The 23498-nt window shown below is 37.5% G+C and overlaps 2 protein-coding genes and 1 pseudogene across 2 annotated transcripts; 2 read left to right on the forward strand and 1 right to left on the reverse strand.

Moving 5' to 3' along the window:
- The first annotated feature begins 997 nt into the window (after nt 1-997).
- LOC137724883 (putative aquaporin TIP4-3) lies at nt 998-6216 on the forward strand (annotated as a pseudogene).
- Nucleotides 6217-11757: 5541 nt separating this feature from the next.
- On the forward strand, nt 11758-13041 carry LOC137724884 (aquaporin TIP1-2-like). The gene is made up of 2 exons (XM_068463537.2): nt 11758-11904; nt 12279-13041. Exons 1-2 carry the CDS (start codon nt 11758-11760, stop codon nt 13014-13016), a joined length of 885 nt encoding a protein of 294 aa, XP_068319638.2. The 3' UTR covers nt 13017-13041.
- Nucleotides 13042-13976: 935 nt separating this feature from the next.
- Nucleotides 13977-17718, reverse strand: LOC137725327 (uncharacterized). The gene is made up of 5 exons (XM_068463975.2): nt 16948-17718; nt 15178-15474; nt 14823-15041; nt 14543-14671; nt 13977-14427 (listed from the first exon to the last, which is right to left on the reverse strand). Exons 1-5 carry the CDS (start codon nt 17191-17193, stop codon nt 14215-14217), a joined length of 1104 nt encoding a protein of 367 aa, XP_068320076.2. The 5' UTR covers nt 17194-17718; the 3' UTR covers nt 13977-14214.
- Nucleotides 17719-23498: the final 5780 nt, after the last annotated feature.

The following is a 23498-nucleotide window of genomic DNA, read 5'->3' on the forward strand; positions in this document are numbered from 1 at the left end:
GGTTTGAGGCGGCTGGTGGGAAATGGAGAAAATATTCTTTTCTAGACCATAATTGGGTTTTTCCTTTCCTACATACTGATCTCTTATCTAGCAACCAGATTACCCATGTTCATCTTGAAATGAAAGTAAGCTAGGTTATTGTTAATAGGCAATGGAATAGACAATTGTTATATAATATGGTTGATGTTGAGGTGGTTAATAAGATTTGTAGTATTCCCTTACCTTTAAGCCCTCAAGGTGATTCAAGTTGTTAGGGTCCAAATGCAAATGATAAATTTTCTGTCAAGTCCACAACTTTGATACAGAATTCCGCTATTAATAATGCGCAGGATTCTAACAAGAATGTGGAACCTTATTATACCTCACAAAGTAAAAAAATTTAGTTGGCTTCTCATTCTGGGAAAACTCCAAACCAGAGACAAGTTGGCGAGATATATTAATAATATGCCTACTTCATGTCCTATGTGTAACTTAGAAAATGAAAGCATTAGCCATCTTTTTGTTGATTGTAGTTTTGCTAAACAAGTGTGGAATAATCCTGCTATTTCTAACTCTTTAAAAATGAATCAAAACCTTAATTTCAATGATTGGTTAAACTCATTGGACACCAAAAATAGTGAACAGTTGTGTGAGTTGAGTATGGTACTCTTGATTTGTTGGCAGATTTGGAAGTACAGAAACCATGTCGTTTTTCAAAATAAGAATCCAGATTATACTATTCTCATCTGCTTAGCATTTAGTTTGGGCAGAGAGTATCTGGCAGCTAATATGAAGGGACGTAATGGACTGTCTGACAACCAGTTGGCCAAGGCTGGCATAATTCAGTGGTCTCCCCCGGAGGTTGGCTTTGTCAAACTTAATTTTGACGGATCGGTGACTAACCAGCAGGCTGCTTAGGGATTTGTGATTAGAAATGAAAATGATTCCCTTATCATTATTGGGGCGCAAAGGGTTGGTCGGAATACCATTAGTGTGGCGGACTGCTTGGCTCTCTGTGATGGCCTTTGGATGGCAAATGCGAAAGGTCTTAAGTGCATCATCGTTGAAGGTGACTCTAAGCTGGTTATTGAGGCTATTCGTGGTGCTCATGCCCCCAGGATTGAAGACCATTCTTGCAGACATACGTCGGTTGGTGGATTTCTTTGAGGTCATTTGCTGGAAGCATGTTTTCAACGAAGCCAATTTTTTTAGCGGATCATGTTTGGGATGGAACTATCCCTTTGGCTGCTCACCCAGCTTTTCTTTTTTATTGTACTCAGATGGGTTGCCCTAGGGGCTTCTCTCTTTAATGTATTTCCTTTTCTACCAAAATAATAATAATAATAATAATGCAGGGGTATTTTCGTTATATAAACAGTGTTTTTTTATAATTAATTTCTTTTGTGCAGTTTCCTTTTTTATTTTATTTTTATAATTAGAGCTCACAATGGATTAGCCATAATGTGATTCAATCAGTTGTTTATCAAATATTAGTTTTTCTATTTTTAAACACGTTCAATACATCTCAAGAGGCGTCAAGGTTTTTCGCACGCGCAGAATAATGCGATTCAATTAGTTGTCAAATGATTTTTTTTTTAATAGACAATATTATCTACACTAAGAAAGAGAGATATATATTTAGCCTTACAATAAGCTAGCAATAATATTATTAAAAAAAAATTATAATCGCACGTAGAACACTGTAATTTAAAAATATTTTTTGCACACATGTAAGCACGTGCATGAAACTAGTAACTTATAAAGAAGCGGACACAATATCCTATTTAGTAACTTTGACAAGATATCCTATTTTAATCTTACACGGGATTTCCTAAAGCATTGGACCGGCTACGGGATATAATACATAAATCTGATCTCTAAAATAGAATATATCCTTTACTATTTGGAAAGATTCTAAAGTGCAGTGCGACTTCAGAAACGGTGGCATGGCACCAATTGATTCAAACAAACTTTGTCGTTTAATGTGATACGCTTAAAACTGTATTTTCCATTCAAAATATTAAATTTACTCATTAAGTATAATAACTTATAATATCGAACTAACTTCAGCCCAGTGAACTACTATAGGAAGGAAGATAAATTTGATCGAAGATCTTAGAGACTGTTACAAGACAGCTCGATCGGGAAGTAGTATATCTTATAAGAAAAAATTAGGTTACAAGGTATTCGTCCAAATTGAATAAAAGCTATATCTCACATAAAAGAAGGGAACCATATTCGTGAACAGATGAGCGTTTGCGACCGTTTACAAGAGTTAATACCGAAACAGACAATTCCAGATGCCCTCAAACAGAAGCCACTAAACAAGTAAAGGACAACGGGTAGTATTCGTGGATCGAGAAGACCAACTTTCATTCAAGGAAGCGGACCGTTGACGACAACAGGCTGGGAAGTCCTTGATAAGAGTTTGTCTAATTGTTCTAGGATAGAAAGACTTCAAGAAAACAAGTGTAGTTTAGATGATCGACGTACCCATAAGTACAACAAAACATTATATGTGAACTTCAAATTCATATAAACAAACGGGAATTATTATTAACACTTCAAAATATATTATGCACTCATTTTTTATTCATCTTTTCACTAAAGAGGAGCGCATATTAAAATTTTGGGGATTATCGATAATTTGGTATTAGAAAGTAGTGTACGTCACAAGATAAATAAGTAGGGGGGTAGCAAAATTAAATCCGTTATGTATACATACACACATCTACGAATTGACTTTTTTTTTTTTTTTTTTTTTTTTAATAATTGTAGCAATAGTCATTTAACTTTAACTCAATTAAAGTAATGGTATATCAACTAAAAATTAATTATCATTGGTCCCTCAACTCTTCAAAACGTAAAACTATGGTCCCTCAATTAAAAATTCATTACCATTGGTCCCTCAACTTTAATCCAACTGGAGAAGTAGTCCCTCAACTTTAACCCAATTGGAGCAATGATCCCTCAAATTTAACCCAATTATAGCAATAGTCCTTCCAACATAACTCATTTTGACAAAATTCTAACGAAAATAATCATAACTACACGTTTTGATGAATTGAGGGACCTCAATTGTAGCAATAGTCCTTCCAAATAACTTATTTTGACAAAATTATGATGAAGTTGATGAAAATAACCATAACTACACATTTTAAAGAGTTGAGGGACTAATAGTAATAAATTTTTAGTTGAATGACTATTGCCATGATTTACTCTCCTTTTTTTTTTTTAATCTTTTTTGTGGCAGCTGCTGCTGTAAAAGGTTCTCCTCTTCTTGTGGAGCCTATGGTTGCTAGGGCGGGCCTGTTACTGACGATGTAAAAGGGATTTCAAAATTTCATTCTTGAGTGTGATTCGCTCCAGATTGTTGTTGCCCTTCAAGATACTTCTCCTTGCCTCTCCGATGTTGGGATTATTATTGAAGACTTATGGCTTCTATCACTGGAGTTATTCTATCCATGTCCATCGCCAAGCTAACAATATGACTCATCGACTGGCCGTTTTGGTATCTTTTCTGGATCTAATTGCAACTGGTTTGAGGAACCCCAGACCTCATTTCAGATTTGATTTGGGAGGAATCCTCCTTGTAAGCTGACTTCGTTGTTCTACCCTTTTATGATTGAATGAAGCGATCGATGTTTTTATCAAAAATAAAATTCTCTGAACGGACTATATAGATACACATTAATGACCTCAAACGTAATCCATTATTTCAATCTTAAAACAAATGGAGCAAATATGCCATCAGCGGAAGATGAGAGAGTTCATCCCTTTTCTTCCTCCCTAATGCAAGTACCACATTCTTCCCAACAATCTGTTTAAAGGGAAGTTTAAATAAAAGCTACTGGTACTGTTCATTTTAACAAAAAAAAATCACATTTTTACATTAAAAAGTTAATTCTAATACTATTCACTTAACGCTTGATTTTGTTTTTATCGTTAAAACTCAAAAATTTTAAGCACTTTTAATTTGTTTTCCTTTTTTTTTTTTTTTTTTTTTTTTTTCCATTCTAATTCTCTAATTTGAGCACATGGGTTAAGCCAATTAGTCAAGGCTATGTGTATTTACTGTGTTTGCAATCGAGTTGAGTTCAAATCTTTGTTTCCGTATGTAGAATTTTTCAGGTCGACGGGCCGAGGCCCCACTCCAACAACACCGATATTGTCCCCACTTTACCATATGCATAATCCTCAGGTGTGGGGTTTTATCACAAAAGATTTCGATATTAGTTAGAGAAATGCATTTCTATTTAAACTACTTTCTCTTTGGCTCTATGACCGATGTGGGACAATGGATTCCAACATCATATATTAAAATAGCCTAAAATAGAATATCGTTTTATAAAAAGTAAAACTAAAACAATTATCTAGTGTGCCATGGATTCTTCTGCAAATGATTTTGCAGGTCAGAGCATTGGAATGTGAAGGGAAGAAGCTCCGTCCTCTCACTTTGAATCAAAAGTCGGGCTTCTACGAATTATTTTCTTTGAAGATTAGCATATATTGGGAATTAATATTTAGGATAAATTAGACAAAATTACCTTAATTATTGAATCATTAAAATTTTCATATCTTGTCTTTAAAAAGTTTTAATGTCATATCTTATCTTCGAATTTGTTGCAATGTCATACCTTCCATCAGTTGTCTGTCAATTCTTCTGTTAAACGTTGACGTGGCTTGAGACGGAACCCATCTTCTATTTAAAAAATTAATAAAATATTAATTTACCCTTAGGGGAAAAAAAATATATATATATCAAATCATCTTCCCGACACCTTCCCCACCCCACCCCTTATTCCCAGTTCACCCAGACATCCACCAGTCCACCTTACCCAAAACCGGTCACCCCAACCTCTCCACCACCTCTTCGACTCCCCCTTCCTCCGTTCATCTCCTCCCCTCCCTCCGTTCATCTCCGTCCCTCCCTACAAACCCATCACCCCACCCCTTATCCCCATCAAAAAAAATTTTCAGCTCCCGTCTTCCCCCACCCTCCCCGGCCATTCATCCCACTCCCCCACTCTTCTCATCTCTCCGCAGAAACAAACAAATTTTGAAAAGAAAAAAAAAACCAGCCTTTGAAGTCGAGCTGGAGCTTGCACTTGATCTGGTCGTAGAACAAAGCGATGTCGTTTGGGCCGTGGTGCGAGCCTCTACTGCCTCGCAGCGTCGTGTAGTCGAGGAAGCCCTGTAAAAGCTCGATCTCGTCCTCGCAGCATCGTGTAGTCAAGGAAGCCTCTGTAAAAGCTCGATCTCGATCTCGTTCTCGGCGATGGCGACTGGGAGAGAATCCGTGGTGCCGCAGATGACGGAAGGGGTGGGGGAGGAGAATTTAATCGCAACCATATAACTTTAGTGAATTCGTGTTCCTAATTAACTTTATGATTATGGATTAGTTAACTATAATTAAATGGTTCTTGCAACATGTATCAGTGGATTCATATGAGATATTCTTATTAACCTAAAATATGAGGAGAGAGATTCAAACTTAAATTTAAAGGAGAGCACGCTGCTCTAGTCAACTTGGTAACGTTCAGTTGCACCACTGAAGGGTAGGTTACACCTATTTGAGACTTTGAATCCACCAAATTATTGGCAGGTGTGGAGAGCATCTCAGGCAAAGCTAGTTGGTACGGCAGTGCTTGTTTTTACTATAGACACAAGAGTGATCTCCTCCTATGAGACCAAAACCACAATACCAAACTTCATCACCTTCGCAATTCTTCTCCAAGCCACCAATCCCATTTCCGGCGGTCACATCAACCCCGTTATAACCTTATTCAGACACTTGTCGGCCTCATCTCCCTCCCACAGCTGCACTCAAGGCAGTGGTAAACAACAGCATCGGCCTCATCTCCCTCCCACAGCTGCACTCAAGGCAGTGGTAAACAACAGCATCGAAGGAACATTTTCACTCGGAGATTGCACCTTCGCTGTCATTGCCCCAGGCCCAAATGGGCCCATCATAATGGACATTGAGACCACCCAAGCCCTTCGGCTTAAGATACTTTGCACGTTTTGTGTTTCTCTTTGCTTCGATTTGGATAGCATTTGACCACCACCGCCAAGTCCATAATTTGGGCCGAGTTGTAGTCTTCTCTATCGTCGGAATAGTCGTCGGCCTCCTTGTTTTAATCTCAACTACCGTCACAGTCGCAAAGGGGTATGCCGGAGTCGGATGTACCCGGCTAGATGCTTCGGCCCTGCACTTATTTGCGAGGCCACCTTTAGAATGGGCATTGCGTAATTTGGGTTGGGCTCATTATTGCTTGCATATGGACATTAAGATCATTTCAAGTCAGCATTTTCACACGAAGGGCTACAAGCATGATAGTTTGAACATTGTGAAGACACTTCCTAAGGAAATGGGTTGTAACTATTAATTCTATTTTTGGAGGATCTTGTGTATTAAATTTGTGAGTATGACTCTTGTTTGTTATCAAATGTAGTTTCCTCATAATTAAAGTAGTGAGTTTGATTCCTAGGGAAAATGTAAGCAAAAGTTGTCAATGTGAACGACTCATAAATTCCTAATTGTTGATTAATGCACATTGAAGGCTGAAATGGACTTTCATTCAACGAGATACTATCGTGGTAGTATCACAATCATGCACTATCACATATAAAACTTAAAATGCTTGATAGTGCATGACTTGTTTGAAATACTGCCATAATGACATAATGTTGTCTATAAATTTTTTCTTAGGAAACGGGACTCACATTAACCAACAATTCTAAATTAATCGCCTTCATGGATTAAATACCAACCACGGTTGAGAAAGAACTTGTTAATTCGATTGACAAGTAAAAATGTGATGAGATGTTGGGATTGGTTAACAAAGATAATGTGTTTATATGATGAATCGGTTATCTTTAATTGATGACTAGATAACAATTAACTTTATTTAAATCCAGATCCCCTCCAGACTCGAAGGAACTCAGTCCAAAGATTAAATAATCCGGGCTATTGAAATTGATCCAACGGCTACAATTATTATAACTTTTAAGAGCAACTCCACCGGAGGTGGAGTAGCCCAGCACCAAGTCCAAATAATAGCCAGGCACCCTGTCCATTGGCTCCAGCCCACAAAACAGCCCGGCACCCAGCCCAAGCCAGGCAGTAGGCCAGCCCATTTCAGACAGACCCAGAAGCCGGTCCAAATGGCTGGCGCGTGCACGACACTCGCGACTGGGCGCGAATAGCCGACAGTGTTGCAGGCGGTGGGGCCCGCGTGCAGGGCAACTTGCGTTCGACTGGCTGAGGGCTACGTGGCCCTCCTCAGAGTCGTTGGATTTCCAACGGCTAGTTTTTGTAGGCCGTTAGATTTCCAACGGTAAAAAAAATTTAAATTTGACTTTTAAATTGGACCGTCCGATCACAGATCAACGGTCCACGTTTTTTTTCACCAAAAATAAAATTAAAAAAAAAAAAAAGGCCCAACGGTCAGAAATTTGACCGTTGGCCACGTGGCAGCTGGTTGGCTGTTGGATTTGATTATTTTTCAAATCCAACGGTCCAGATTAATTACAACATTAAAAATTATTAAAAATTGTGAAATTTTTTTAAAAAATACAGAAAAATTTTAAAAAATTAATTTTTTTTTCTATAAATACCTAACCCTCATCTTCCACCTTACACCACATTTCAATATTTTCTACACTTTCTACATTTGAATATTTTCTACACTTTGAGAGAAAAAAATGACTTCGTGGAAGCTCAGTGAAGATATTACGTTGTGTGAATGTTGGGTTCGCACTACTCATGACCCGATTACGGGTAATGAGATGGATAAGAGAGAAATGTGGAGTAAAATTACGAGATCGTTTTGCGATGTACATGGAAAAGATGCCAGATCTAGTCAAAGTCTTCAAGGTCGTTGGAAAAAACTCAACGCATCCTTCTCTCATGCTTCTGGTAATCTGCGTAGTGGGACAAGTTTAGCGGATGAGGTAACAATATTTTTATTTATTTATATGCATTCCACCCACATCAATATTTTAATTTATTTAATTTATTCCACGCCCATCAATATTTTAATTTATTTATTTGTGTTACATCCGTATTTTTTAATACTATCTTATCCCACATTTTTATAGACACTACAAGCACAAGCATTCTACAATGCAAAGAACCATAACAAATCATTTAACAAATGGGAATGTTGGCAAATTGTGAAAGATTGCCCTAGATACAAAATTGTGGCAACCGGTCCAAAAGTTGTCATGCACGGTATGAGTCTACACAGTTCGCCAGAAGCAGACACAGCCGAACAAGAAGCCAACACATTTGAAGACACAGAAGGGATGCCTGAACAAGTGCCAGAGACCCAACCGACGCGTCAGTCCCTCAGGCCTCAAGGTAAAAAGGCATCAAAGAAAAAAGGTAGTTCTTCCAAAAATGACTACACTAAATATATGGAGGAACTTACTTGTCAAGGTGAACTGAACATGGCATGGGAAAAGGATAGAGATGAGGAAAAAGCTACTGCTATGGCAGCAATAATAGCCGCTACTGAGGCTCGTGATGTGGCGGCTGAGAGACAAAGAGAAATAGTTAATCGAGAGAACGAGATGATTAGAGAAGCACTTCATTGAGAGAATGAGATGCTTAGAGAAGAAAGGATGGCTCAAACAGATCGTGACACTATGAACAAGTCTCTAGTAGGACTGTCTCCGAATTCAAAATATTTTTGGACATCAGAAAAAAAGAGATGTCGTGCGAAGGAGGTGTGCAAGAGATGCCGAAACAAGTCAAGGGGGTTCCAGCTACAGAAATCCTAGCAACCAAGATCCTAGCACCACATATCCTAACTCCACAAACTTTGTATAATTTCTTATTTATTTTTAGAACTTTATTTAATTTCTTATGTAATTTTTGTACTTTATTTAAATATTTGAATAAGATTACACAAACTCACCAAATAAACATTTTAAAAAAAAGCACCAAATAAAATTACATAACCTCACCATTTAAACTTAAAAAAACACCAAATAAAATTACATAACCTCACCATTTTTAGAACTTTATTTTAATTATCTTCGCCTTCGTGCAATCTCCACTGATGGCCAATCAAGTCATTTTGGCGGGTTATGTGCCAGTATGGCTCTTGCAATGAAGTGTACCGTTGAATAATCAATTCATTGTAACGTCCATCCCGTTCCAACGGCTCGTGTTGCACGGGATCTTCGGTCCGGTCATGAGCATAGTAGATTTGTGTTCTTGAGTTGTTCATCGGATCAGGCTCGTATTCATCGACAATATCATAATCATACTCGTCTTCAACAATCATGTTGTGGAGAATAATACACGTCATCATGATGGATCGAAGAGCCTCGACATCAAACATTCTAGTTGTAGCTCTGACAATGGCCCAACGAGCTTGCAGGATACCAAAACAACGCTCGACATCCTTCCTACACCCTTCTTGACACTTTGCGAAGTGTTTCTCTTTTTCACTCTGCGGATGTGGCACTGTTTTGACAAATGTTGACCACCTTGGGTAAATACCATCTGCAAGGTAGTATGGTCCATCGTATTTATTACCATTAACCCAATATGTGCATCTCGGCCCATTTCCTTGTAGCAGTTCGTCAAACACTGGAGATTGGGCAATGACATTTAGGTCATTCTGAGCTCCTGGAACACCAAAAAAAGCATGTCAAATCCATGTATCAAAAGAAGCCACTGCTTCCAAAATGATGTTTTTGGCTCCTTTTCTGTCACCATAAGATCCTTACCACGCACTTGGACAGTTTTTCCATGTCCAGTGCATGCAGTCGATGCTTCCAATCATGCCAGGGAAGCCTCGCATCTCACCCTTCCTCAGAAGCCTTCGCATGTACCTTGGCATAGGTTGCCGAAGGTACTCATTGGTGTAGAGGGCTTCAATTGCAGAGCAAAACCGCATCAGGGACTCCAGAACTGTTGTTTTTCCCATCCTTGCGATCTCATCTACTTGATCTGCAGATGCTCCATATGCAAGCATTCGCAAGGCAGCCGTAATTTTTTGCTCAGGAAGAAGACCTTGAACATGAAAAGCATCATCTTTTTACACAAAATATGGATCATGGTTGCAAACATCACTCATGATTTTATCGAACAAACTTCGTTGCATTCTAAAACGACGTCTAAAAACATAATCAGGGAAAACGATGTTGGGAATAAAATAATCTTCCAAGAGATCTTTACCTCGTCTTTCCCTTCTTCTATCGATTTTGTCGCACGTCTGGGTTTGGCTATCTGACCCATAGCTTCCATGATACGGCAGGAATGTGAGGCCCTCCGCCTTCTATGATGATTATCCTCATCCTCCTCCATTGCGAAGGCCTCATCTCCACCTCCACCTTGGTCAAGATTGACCAATTCTTACTGTTGTGCCAACAACCTTTTTTGCTGCTCTTGCAACTGTTTATACGCTCTCCTTGAAGAAAACATTGTAAGAACTCAAGATTTGAAAACGATAAAGAAGAATTCTGAGCTAAAAAAAAGGATTGAGTTTATTGTGAGGATGGATGTAAGGATGTAGGGTTTATATGGACAAAAAAAAAGAAGATGAGGTTCTGGACAATACCACGTGGCACTACGTAATTGCTTGAAAGTCTTATCGAAATCTTGGCTAAATTATTGTAAATAGGAAGTGACACGTGGCGTGTCGGGATTGGTTGAAAATCTTATCAGAAATCTATCTACAAAATAGTACGTTCGGATAATGACACGTGGCGTGACAAGATTGGTTAAAAATCTTATCGAAATCTTGCCTAAATTATTGTAAACAGGAAGTGACACGTGGGTTGTCGGGATTAGTTGAAAATCTTAGCGGAAATCTATTCAAAAAATAGTACGTTCGGATAATGACACATGGCGTGACGAGATTTTTAAAAATCCTATCCGAAATTAAAACTTTTTTTTTTTTTATAAAAAAATTATTTAATATTTTAAATGGACTGGGTGCTAACGCATTTTGTAGGGTTGGAGATCGTTTGTGCCAGCGCATTTTTAGACTGGGTGCCAACACATTTTTTTTGGGGTGGAGATGCTTTGGCCTATTACTGTTCACTGAAGTGGATAAATGGGCTGGGTGCTGGCGCAAAGTCTTAGGGGTGGAGTTGCTCTAAAGGGATCCCTGTTTGTAGCTATTGACTCAAATTTCAATGGTCCGGATCATTTGATGAGTGGGCTTAGTTCCTTTGGATCCGGAGGGGAACCGGTTCCAATTGCTAGAGATTGTCATTAATTTGGCACCATCCCAACTTGCAAATTCTAGTTTTGTTTTGTAGTCCACTGCATGTGTGTGTGTGCGCGCGCGTGTGTAGTTTTATCTGACTCTAATGTTCATCGATTTAAGCTCAGAATCTTGGTTTATGCAGAGTGAATATGCCTGCAATTATATTGCTTAAAAATCATCCTCATATATTTCGACTTCCACGTCCAAGGTATTAGCAAAAATTTCAGTCTAATTTACATATTAAAAGACATGCATATGGCCGCTGCCTGTCTTCTTTGAAGAGCAAAAACCTAAGAGTTTTGGAATTTTTACAGATCAAAATCTTTCACAAGGTTTTGGATAAATACTAAATACAAAACTCTTTGGCAACTTCCCTACAACTTATGTAATGGAAAAACATTCTACCCTGAATATTGTTCACCCCATTTTGTTTCAGTGACCCTAATTAGGAGTTCGGACTCCCAATATATATCGTCTTATGTTCTTCTGTGTTTCTTTAAATATAAACCCTTCAACCCTTTGCTTTTCATATCATCAATTTGAGGCGATGGCGGAGTTTGTCATAATCCAAACTGAAGCTGATCAAAAATTGCCCAAATCAGTTGGAGGAAGTTGTGACACAATCGGTGCCCGAAATTCCTTGGGGCCAAAGTTTCTTGCTGCAATTGGTGCCCATGAATACTTTTCACCAGAGGTCAGCTTGATTTATAATTTCATATGCAACAGAATGTCTAACAATTACTCCGTTGAATAGAAATACTTTGCGTATGATGCCTGCTCTTTATAAAAAGCATTGTATCAACAATTTCAATATTTGTGTCGATAATGTTGATGATGTAATGATAACACATCAGTACATTTTGTTATTGACATGTTATATCTGCCAACGTGTAATCGACGGAATTACCAACACCATATCCACAATCCGTCCTTGATAAAGAACGAACTGTCATGTCTAGGGAAGAACAGTTCTATTAGGATCTCAAAAGTTCAATGTTTTGTCATTGTTATAAACTTTAATGTTCTCATTTAAACTCATGTGTGCCCTCTTGATTCAAATTGTTTCAGATGTGGAGAGCAGCTCTGACAGAATTAGTAGCAACTGCTTCTCTAGTATTCAGCCTAACCTCTTCCATCATATCATGCTTGGATTCAGGTGAAGTTGATCCGAAACTGCTTGTCCCCATTTCCGTCTTCATCATAGCCTTCCTCCTTCTCCTTGTGACAGTTCCGTTATCGGGCGGCCACATGAGCCCAGTTTTCACATTTATAGCTGCCCTCAAGGGTGCCATAACCCTAGCTCGTGCTTCCGTCTACATTTTGGCACAATGTTTTGGCTCAGTTTTAGGGTTTCTCATAATGAAAACTGTGATGGACCAACATGCAGTACAAAAGTACTCCTTAGGTGGCTGCACAATCCATGGAAGTGGGCCCACATCTGGGGTGGGGACACAAACAGCTTTGGTACTAGAAGTTGCTTGCACTTTTGTGGTTCTCTTTGTTGGAGTCACAGTGGCATTTGACAAGAGAAGGAGCAAAGAATTAGGGTTACCAATGGTGTGCGTTGTGGTGGCTGGGTCTATGGCACTTGCAGTTTTTGTGTCGGTAACGGTAACCGGGCGTTCTGGGTACGCCGGGGTAGGACTGAATCCGGCAAGGTGCTTAGGGGCAGCACTGTTGCAAGGAGGGATATTGTGGGACGGTCATTGGGTTTTTTGGGTTGGACCAATTTTGGCTTGTAGTGTTTACCATTGTTTGTCTTTGAACTTGCCAAAGCAAAATTTAACGTCAGTAGAAGAAGAGTGAGATTATGAAGGGAGAAAGAAATGTATGAAGGGCTTGAAATTAAACACGTAAAAACATTCTACCTTGAGCTCTACCTTAAGTGGTGTTTTGATCACCAATGTTAGTAGATCATAGGTTGGTATATTGTCTGTCTGGATTTTTACCAAGAGTAGGGCTTAAGCTAGCTTAAGCATATTACAAATCAAAATCGAAAGATACTTTGAATCACTTACATACAAGGCCGGTCCTCAGATTTTAGGGGCTCGAGCGAAAATTAAAAAGGGGCTCACATGCCTATAATAAGATGCAATCATGCAAGATCAAGTTATGTGTTTTATGGGACATTTATTTTTTCTCCAAGAATTATATGAAGGATTTGCATTGATTTGAATAAGCTACTGCCTACTGGTACTACTGTGGCGCATGAGAAATCCTTAAAGCACGGATTTGTGGATATGAAACCCATTTAGTAGTAGAAAATCAACATTTTGAATTTATATGTTGAGACAATGAGACCTATACATAAGCTATATCGGTTTTGTACTTCTTGTCTGTCTTCTTTACCGGGTACGTGGCCCTCCTGGTTATAATCGTCAACACAAACAGCAAGCACCATGGTTGCGGCCACCACAACACACACCCAATTCTCTGCACCTTTTCTTGTCAAATGCAATTGCAACTCGAATTAAGAGAAACACAAAGACCTTGTACGTTCTGGGGAAAATTATTTGATTAGTGTTATGTAGTTAGTTACACAATTTTCTCACGTATATGTAAACTTTTCGGCCCCATAAGACTATCATATTAAGATGCTCTTTCATTTCTACGCACAGTAAAAACACAGCAGTATGATAGACGGGTAAATAAATTACCACAAGCTTCTTTTGCATCTGGCAAAGACCAATTACACCAAGTAGAGTTACCATGCATGAACACTTTGGCAGTTTCTGGCTCCATATGCTTTAGTACCAATTTCACTAATTAGCTCAAACCCTTGATGCATTCAAAGTTCAAACATCGGAAATCAGTAACAACATAGTGGACATTCCCTATCTAAATTTGCACAGTAAGAGCATTTCATTAACATGATTACAGCATTTCATTAACATGATTACGATAACTAAGCAACACAAACTTGTGGTAGTAACCATTTCCTTAATCAAAAATTTTATTGCCGTTTTTATCTTTGTTACGCTTGATAATCCAGGAGAGCTATGATCTATAAGTCGGGAGTTGGCTGCAGTAGAGTAGAAGCAGCGGTGAGGGGCTCGTGCACAACCGCATTTGAGTGAACTGAGATTGGGTTTCCCTCCAATTGCAACATGATACTCCCCAGGATTTCAGTCAGTGTCTTCTTGAACTCGTCTTCCTTAAGCTGCTTTCCATCATCTGCGTTAAACATGTTGAACACATCCTGCACAACCTTGTCCATCTGCAGATTTTCATTGTAAAAAATTTATGAACATCTGCTGAAGGTAAAAATGATCAAGCTTGGGAAGCACAGAAGGAAAACGCTGTCTGAGTTCAAATTTCAATTTAGAGAGAACCTGCTCAACTGCACCAAGTGGTGGCAGACCAGCTGTTGGAGCCACCGCTTCCAGTGCCACACGCAAATATTCTTTGGATAATTTCCCACTGCGGTCTTTTGGAACAGTTTCAATAGCTGCATTCAGTGTCTGCATTTCACAAGAGATTGTAATAAGCGATTTTGATGAGTCAGGGCACTCTAAGAAAAATAGGGAATACTTAAAAGGGCATAGATTCCAACAACGTTTATAAGTATAATTGGTCAGAAACAAAAGGATGAAGCATCTTTACGAGGCAAACCTTGTCTAATTCAAACTTGTTGGACAACAATCTCTTGATGTCGCTTCCATCAAAGTCATTCTCACTGTGGGCTACAATCACAGGCTGCTCCTGAAGACGATGAGCCACAAACTCTGCTACTTTTTTGAATTCTGCTATGAACGTATCTTGAGAAACCGGCTTGTCCAAATCATGGCCAGTGCATGATTGCAGAGCAGGTTCCACAATATTGCTCACAATCTAAAGAACAAAAGAAACCAACAAAGAGGAAAAGATGGAAAAAAGCAGTCAAGAATGTATATGTTCAATGCAACATGTAAATTTGTAGGACGAACTGTTAGTACAGAAAAGTCTTAAATTAGAGAAGATCAATCACCCAAGAATCCAATGAAGGGGGCATCCCTTGGTCAACCGTGAGTTTTTCCAAAGCTTTGATTATACAGTCACGGAGAGTTCCATCAGCTGACTTTATCTCAGAATATGTAGCCACCAGCTCTGGTTCAAAAATTGGCCCGTCGATGTATTCTAGGAGGTCTTCTCCATCAATACGGAGGATCACAATAGGGTCTCGCTTGAAACCAGCAGCCATGCCTATTAGAATATCCGAAAGAACCTCTTTGAACTCAGTCTTGCTCACTTTTTGTTGTTTCCCATGAGTGAACTCATTCAATACCTAAGAACAATGGAACAAAGCCATTAATGTTTTTCAAAGAAATCTAGTTTAACTGGTTTCTCGGCTGATTAACGTGTGGCAATGGCATCACTCAAATCAGCTTTCATTTTCAATGCGGTACAACACTAACGTGTGGCAATGGCATCACTCAAATCAAACATGCGGACATGAGAGTACCTGTGACCGTTGGACCCAACACGTATAAAGGCATACTACTAATACAACGCTTCCATTTCCAAAGTAGGATAATACTCTCAATTGTTATGTCTAATCTGATCCAGACTTGCCAACCCTTAGATGTTAACGATTACTTTTATCAAAAACTTCTCTGCGATGTAACATTGTATTTGACTTTAGAATTGTTCCGATTCCTCAATCATTCACGCGCTGAACAGGGGCGGCATTACTTTAGTAAGATGTCATGTACTTGTATTAATATAAAGTGAAGCTACATGATGAGCTGATTAGGTAAGGTTGTTACTTTGTTCAAAAGCAAGCCCCTCAAACAAATATTTTTTGACTTCTACTCCTTCCCCCACAGAACCACTGCCTTTTAAAAATTAGGCAGGCACCGGTTCCATCACAGAACATCATGACATATTATTACGGCTTTTGTCACGCTAAATCTTCTTGAATAATATAAATTTTCGACATAGTTCGTCACCAGATTCCTCTTAGCAAAGGAGGATAAAAGGGAAAAAAAAAAAAAGGTAGGAAAGGGAGGTGGAACTGAAGAGTAAAGTCATATAATATCTGATGTAATTAAGATTGCTGCATTTCATATTAGAACTCTAACTTTGACTATCTGTCGTAAGTTTGCAGTATCATATGAGGATTTAGTAGATTAGTAGAGATTAGCCTGACCATAAAAAAGATTACTAGATATTGACAATACAGTATGCTTAGGCTATCCTGCCAAGAATTAACTATCATCTGATTAATTCAACTCCCTAAGTAATTAGACAACAATTCAACGCAAGATGAAAGAAAATGGTAAGGCAAATATTCTTCCCCCAAACAATATTTCTGCATAATTTCAACCGTTGTTAATTACAAGTTTCCCTACCAAGCACAACATTCTAGTTTGATAAGAAAACAGCTACCCATGCTGGCATACAAAATATGACTTATTTTCCTGAAAAATAAATAAATAAATAAATATGTTCTGAAAAATAAGTAAGCAAAAGAAAAAGGGTAGTGAAGATAAGTAATAGATGACCATTGTGGTGGCAACGTGGGAGAACGAGTAGCCAGATAACATATTAAAAACAGTATGTCTGACACAAAAATCAATTGGGAATCATTTGAGCGAACCAATTTTTTTAAAATAATAATAAAGGAAATAATATCCGCATTCCTAGTTATATTGTATAGAAAAAGAAAATGATTTTCATTGAACTAAAGGGAGCCTTTACTTGAGAATCGGCTGCGAAAGCCGAAATCTTAAGGAGGGGAAACTAAGTTAGTAGGTACCTCAGAATAGATGTGATCGGAGTCCCGGGAAGAACCCTGAGCCGGCAAGCCAAGAGCAAGGCCAATATCGGCGACAGCAGGGTGGAGCTCGTTCAAAGAGAGGTGGCCGTCTCTGTCCCTGTCGAGCTCCTCAAACTTATGCTCCACAAAGTTACTAAACACCTCCTCGTTCCCAACCAACTCCATTATATTCGAACCGTCCACCACCTGTCCACCACCACTCCCACTCTCACTTTTCTTCTCCATTCCCCCTCCTCTCCTCTCTTTCTTGTGAGCCTTCTTTTCTTCCTCCCCCCTGTTGTGACTCTCGTGACTCACACGAGTTGGCAGTGCTTTTGCCAAAAGAGCTTCTTCTTTCTGCTTTAGCTTTTTCAGGGATCACTCTTCTGAGTTCTGGCTTAGGCTTAAATATGAGAGAGATTGTACGGCCTTTAATCTAGAAACATTTTCAAATGTATGTCTGGAATAAAAATAAATTTGCAAATAATTGTGTCACCTTAATTACTATTTAAGTAATAATTCAATCATTTATTACCATATCATTTAATTTGTAATTTTTTTTAAAAAAATTTGATTTCTCTAACATTATCACTTGTTTATATTATCTTAATTCTAGCTGATTTGGTTCTCTATAAAAATCAAGTTGATTTTCTTCCTTATGTATACTAATCCTAAACTCCTAATTGATTCGGTAATGTTGGATGCTAACGGAAGTAACGCCAAATATATGTGATGCATAAAAGTTTCATTTGCGCAATAAGCAATTATGATAATTTTTTTTAACAAACGATATTATCTATAATAAGAGAGAAGGGTTGGGCTTAGCCTCATAATGGGCTACCAATAAAATGATTCAAAATTTACCTTTGATGAGAATCGAACCTAATACCTCTTTCTTTCGTGTTACATTGAATTATACCTATGTAAGAATGAAATGTCATGACAAACCATTAGCTGGTTTGTTTTTAAAAAAGAATAATAAATAAGTCCATTGAATTACACCTCGAGTATAGAATTGGGTATATTTATCCAAATTGTCACATAGTTATCTCCTACCAATTTAATATTAGTTATAAAAAAATAAAAAAAATAAAAAAAACAAAAGATGAAAATCTTACAAACTATGTCGGCATAAAATACCTTTCCTCCACTAATCATTTTCTAACTTGTTATTACCAAAATAAAATATTGGAAATGGTCTCTCTTAGTTTCTCCCACGTCCTCCACATCAACTTTTGTTTTGGTCGGTGCATTTCACTTTTGTATGGGGACCAAAAAGTCAAAAAAAAAAAAAAAAAAAAGAAGAAAGGTGAATTAGAAAAACAGATACACGTATGAAACAGAAGCAAACAAGAACAAAGAAAAAAGACGGATAGGGTGGTCTGTGGTTGCAATCAAATGTGAGTGGATTCGACACGTGGGGAGGTTTGGGAGACTAAACTCAACCGACCAAACCCAGGGACTGACGGACTATGTGGAGCCCACGGGGATGACATTTTCGCTTTTTTTGCTTACTTTTGTCGACTCCTATTGGCCCAACAAGTCGGTCTGCCAGTTAATCTAATTGGATTGCGTGTCATGTACGCATACTCGACACGTGGTGGGTACCAAATAAGTTAGGGGCTAATTCATCGTGGAGGGAGGTGTGATGGCTCAGTGATGATAGGTGTGGACTTCATGACGTTGGACGAGATGCACTGCGAGCGAGATACTGTTCGGAGATATTACACTACAATTTGCACGTGCCCTTTTGACTATCATAGTAGATAATGTGAGTTTGAATTTCGTTGTTAATTTAACAAAATTTATCATTTGATAAAAAAAATATCACACTACAGTTTATCTAGTAAGATTTTGTTCAAATATTATGATCTGACTTCGATTTTCCTCAAATATATGCCTCACTGGTGGTGAGAAACATATGGTATGTGATTTAGTTATATTATAATACATGAATTATGTTATGTTCTTATTACATTACGATTTTTTTATTAATACGGTGTGGGTTGCAAACCACCATCACATACTTTGTTATTAGTGAGTGCAAGTTTTTGTGTGGTAATTTGGTCTGGATGATGCTTTCTTTTAATTAGGAGTTTTAACGAAATACTCTTGATACTGTTCATATTTAAACAAAAATCATATTTTTACATTTTTTTTGGTACTATTTGATACACCTTTATTTGTCATTTTTTATTAAAACTAAATTTTTCTTTTACTTTTTATTAATTTTCCTTTAATTTTTAAGTAGACAATCACTTAATTTATGATTGTCTCGAAAGATTTTAGTGTACTTTGCCAACGTGCTATGAGATAACTTTGTCATGTCAAAACTCGAGGTCGGTATTACACGCTGATTATTATTTGTTATGTGCAGTTGGATCATTGTTTTTCTATATTCACTCATTATTTAATAGATTCTTATACGTTGGATGTGGTGAGTTATATAATGACGCAATTTGGATTGGTGGTTGGGGTCATGATTTAAACTTATGGTTCAACTTGGAATAACATAAACTCTAAGGCCAATCCTGAGAATTTGAAGGCCTAAGGAGAGCCTTCAAAGTGAAGCCTTAAAATTCTTTGACTTCCGACCTTTTGTACATTAATATGTATAAATTTTTTTTATAAATACATGAAAAAAATTCTATTTCTACATTAAATATCATTAAAACTAATATGAAAATAAGAAGGGTATACAAACATTACTTAAATATTACACGGTTCGCGTTTTTAGACGCAAATGTACTAATTAAGTTCAGATAATCTAAATTTTTCAACAAATTCTTTTTCAATTGTCTATTGTTTTATTTATTTTTTTCCATATTTTTATTGAATTTGAATTGTACATATTAAAAATAAATAAATAAATAAAAATTGAAAGACCCTCCAAAGTGAGGGCCCTAGGCCGGCGCCTACTTCAGCTATCCTTTGCCCCAGCCTTGCTAGCAATTCTTAACCTAGTGTACAATTTATGCTCTTATATGTAAAATTAATTATGAAATGTTGTAGGTCACTTAAAGAAATCCAATTAAAATTTTCTAATAAGAAAGTTTACAAAAATATATTCGAGATGTTGATTGTTCAAGAGATTGCATAAGTTGATGACTTAAAACTGCGTACGTTTAAACAAAATTAATGCTCTCATTGAAAATTGATTATGAAATGTGGTATCTCAAGTTAAAAACGATTGAGATCCATGTGTGTTTTAAAATTTCCTGAATATCAAATCTAATAGCTAACACATAATTAAGTCCTCTATTCACGTATGTATTAGAATACTACTGCGAAGAGTGGCGAATTCAAGTTCAAATTTTGGGGATCCCAACAATAAAGGTTCAAGTTTTTTTAAATACAAACAAAGCGCGAAGCGCGTAAAAAGAATTCAGTTTATAAGCTAAGACATTTTGTCGAACCGTTGGATGGCTTGTTGTCGTTAGTCAGACTATGTTGTGCACATGTCAATAAATCTTGACATATGCTGAAGCAATTTGATGAGGGATATTGATAGAATTTGTTGAGTGTTGTTGATACAACTTGTTGAGATATGTCTAGCAAATATTACATTAAACATTTGATAAGTACAAAAAGGATCCATATAAAACATTCGGAGATCTTCAAAAGACCTTCTCATGAATATTTTTCAGATTCAGGCAGTGTGCCACCTAAAACATTCATGAGAAGGATCAATACAATCTCACTCGAATGAGACTCCGTGTCGGTGTTTGATCTTCAAAAGGCTCATTTGACTGCAAAGTCATCAAGGCGGTGTGCCACCTAAAACATTAGTCCCTAGTTGTATTCAAAGTACCATTCAGTTAATTAAAATTTTAACAAGAATATGATGTTTAATTGTCTTTTATTTGTCAAAGAAATCAATAATATTAAATTCGAATCGAAAGGTTTACATCATCGATTTAAAGTATTAAACACAAAAAAAGGATCAATACAATCTCACTCGAATGAGCCTCCCTCTTTAAGAACAAACACCGACACGGAGTGTGCCGCTCTATTGCCTTCTCTCGGCGAGAACAAAAACTTCACGGAACAAACGCATTCACTCAACATACAAATATCATAAACTAAACCTTCCGCACTAGCATCAAGTTTCATCTCCGTATTTAGTAATGATTAAGTCATGCACTTCTTCCCTACAGCATGCCCGGAGACCTTCGCGAATTGTTGCCATCTCTGCCATCTTCACTGAGTCACACTGCAGCGTGCCCCCTACAAATTTCAGTAACCCATCAAAATCCCTTGCTGCTCCACCACCCCCCACCCCCCCCCCCCCCGGGCGCCGCCCCTCTTCCATTCTTCCCATTCCATGCCGCATCACAATTAAGTTTAAGTTTAATTGTTATATCCTCCCTAAACACCTTAAATTTCAAGGTTTATAATGTTTTCTTAAAATTGCTTTCTTTAAAAATTTCAGCCAAATTATTTCGAGGAAGTTATAGTAATAGTCCTTCAATTTTAATCCAATTGGACTAATGATTCCTCTACTAAAAATTCATGACCATTGGTCCCTTAACTCCTTAAAACATAGAGTTATGGTCATTTTTATCAACTCCGTTAGAACTTCTGTCAAAATGAGTCACGTGTCACACACATGAGGCTAAATCGAGGGGCAAATATGGAAAACCAAATGAGAAAAATTGAAGCAATGGTCCCTCAACTTTAACCCAACTAGAGAAATTGTCCCTCAACTTTAATCCAATTGGAGCAATAAAAGTCTCTCAACTGTAACTCAACTATAGCAATCGTTATTCCAACATAACTCATTTTGACGAATTCTGATGGAGTTAACGAAAAAAATCATAGCTGCTCTTTTTGATGAGTTAAGGGACTAATGGTCATATATTTTTAGTTAAGGGACCATTGCTCAATTGGATTAAAGTTGAAGGATCATTAATACAATTTTCTCAATTATTTCCTTTACTCCTTATTGGACGAATATGCGTTAAATTAAAACCATATTCGTTATAGATAAGAATTAATTAAGAAGATAAGATTAGGTTTTCTAGGAAAATATTATCTAGCACTTTAATTCCCTATGCATCCATGTTTTTTCTTAGTGAGTAAGAAATGGTTAGACTTGGTTCAACATGGTATGAATAAAATGAAAATTCATGAAGTGCCTACCATGTGTGCTAACAAAAAAAGGAATTCAATTTTCATCCAAACTAGTATATTAGTAACTACATATGAATTTAGTAAAATTATGACAACAAAGATTGATAATTATCTAGGTTGGTTAGGGAAATTCGGCCCCCTCAACCATAAATTTCTAGTGTTAGTCATGGCTAGAAATATTAGGGGTCGCCAAAGGGTGTCGATGAGGAAGATAACGAATGAAGCCAGTCTCCAAGTCACCTTCTCCAAGAGGAGATATGACCTTTTCAAAAAGGCTAATGTGTTGCTATTTAATACTACAGTCTAGTAATATTCTTTTTTACTTGTAAGTGAGAGGTCTTAAGTTCGATTATTGCCAACGGCGAATTTGAACCACATTACACATTATTGCTAGCACATTGTGAGGTTAAACCCACCCTCCTTCCCCTTAGTGTAGATAATATTGTTTGTTAAAAAAAAATAAAAAAAAATTAAAAAAAAAAAAAAAAAAAAAAAAAAAAAAGGGCTAGTGAGCTATACACCCTATGTGATATACAGATGGCCATTATGGTCTTAACACAGAGCAAGAAGGTAATTTTCTTTGGCCATCCATGCTTTTTTGAGGTGTTGATTGATGGGTTCGAGGGCAAACTCTCACTCAGTCAACTTGCCATGGTTTCAATTTGCAACAAAAGATCGAGGCGTTTTGAAATGTGACCTTGAATAAGCACAACAATGACCTCACAAAGATGCTTGGGTTGGTCGATAACAAAAAAAGCTCAATGGTTGTATGACCCAGGCCATGAATGCGGGCACGGTGGATCACTTGTGGGAGTGACCGCTAGATGAGATCGAGAATGCCAAGTTGTTGGAAATTCTCAAAACTTGTGTGGAAGATCTGAGGTGCAAAGCAACTGGTGAGGTTAGATGCATAATGCTTGCTGGCCAAGCATTAAACGGTGCTAATAATATTAATTTTTTTTGTGGGGAATACTGTTGGAGTTGTGCCCAGAATGTCAATTGTTGATATTGGATATTATGCAATAACTTCATATTATTAATTCACGAGTTTTGGTTTTAAATTGTAGAGATAATATACCATGAATAAGTCCGTAGGATTTAACGTATGCATGGAAGCAACGTTCTAAACAAGGTTAGGGCAAATATACTTGTATTCTATAGTCACTTAGTCCTTAAGTAAAGTTCCTAGTCATTTGAAAAGTCAACTGGACATTGACTATCCAAAAAGGTCAGGATATATGGCATAAGGTTAGTATGATCTCGTACTATGTGTGTTAGACACGTGGTGGACATACATGTGATTGTCTGTTGAGCAAGTTCACTTATCGCTGACCGCCCAAGAAGCTTGAACATATGGATGCTTACCACGCATCAAACGTTACAAAGCTTCAGGTTGTAGTATGCAAATAGTTCTTAGA

The sequence above is a fragment of the Pyrus communis genome, chromosome 5, assembly GCF_041283825.1.
Source record: "Pyrus communis isolate YQ-2024b chromosome 5, ASM4128382v1, whole genome shotgun sequence".
In the NCBI taxonomy this organism is placed as follows: domain Eukaryota; kingdom Viridiplantae; phylum Streptophyta; class Magnoliopsida; order Rosales; family Rosaceae; genus Pyrus; species Pyrus communis.

What these genes read in the sequence shown, in the direction of transcription:
- LOC137724884 (XM_068463537.2), top strand. Translation starts at nt 11,758, where the DNA reads ATGGCGGAGTTTGTCATAATCCAAACTGAAGCTGATCAAAAATTGCCC. An exon ending in ATGAATACTTTTCACCAGAG is followed by an intron (nt 11,905 to 12,278) that starts GTCAGCTTGATT and finishes AAATTGTTTCAG; the next exon opens with ATGTGGAGAGCAGCTCTGAC.
- LOC137725327 (XM_068463975.2), bottom strand. Translation starts at nt 17,193, where the DNA reads ATGGAGAAGAAAAGTGAGAGTGGGAGTGGTGGTGGACAGGTGGTGGAC. An exon ending in CCGATCACATCTATTCTGAG is followed by an intron (nt 15,475 to 16,947) that starts GTACCTACTAAC and finishes CATTGTTCTTAG; the next exon opens with GTATTGAATGAGTTCACTCA. An exon ending in ACAAGTTTGAATTAGACAAG is followed by an intron (nt 14,672 to 14,822) that starts GTTTGCCTCGTA and finishes TGTGAAATGCAG; the next exon opens with ACACTGAATGCAGCTATTGA.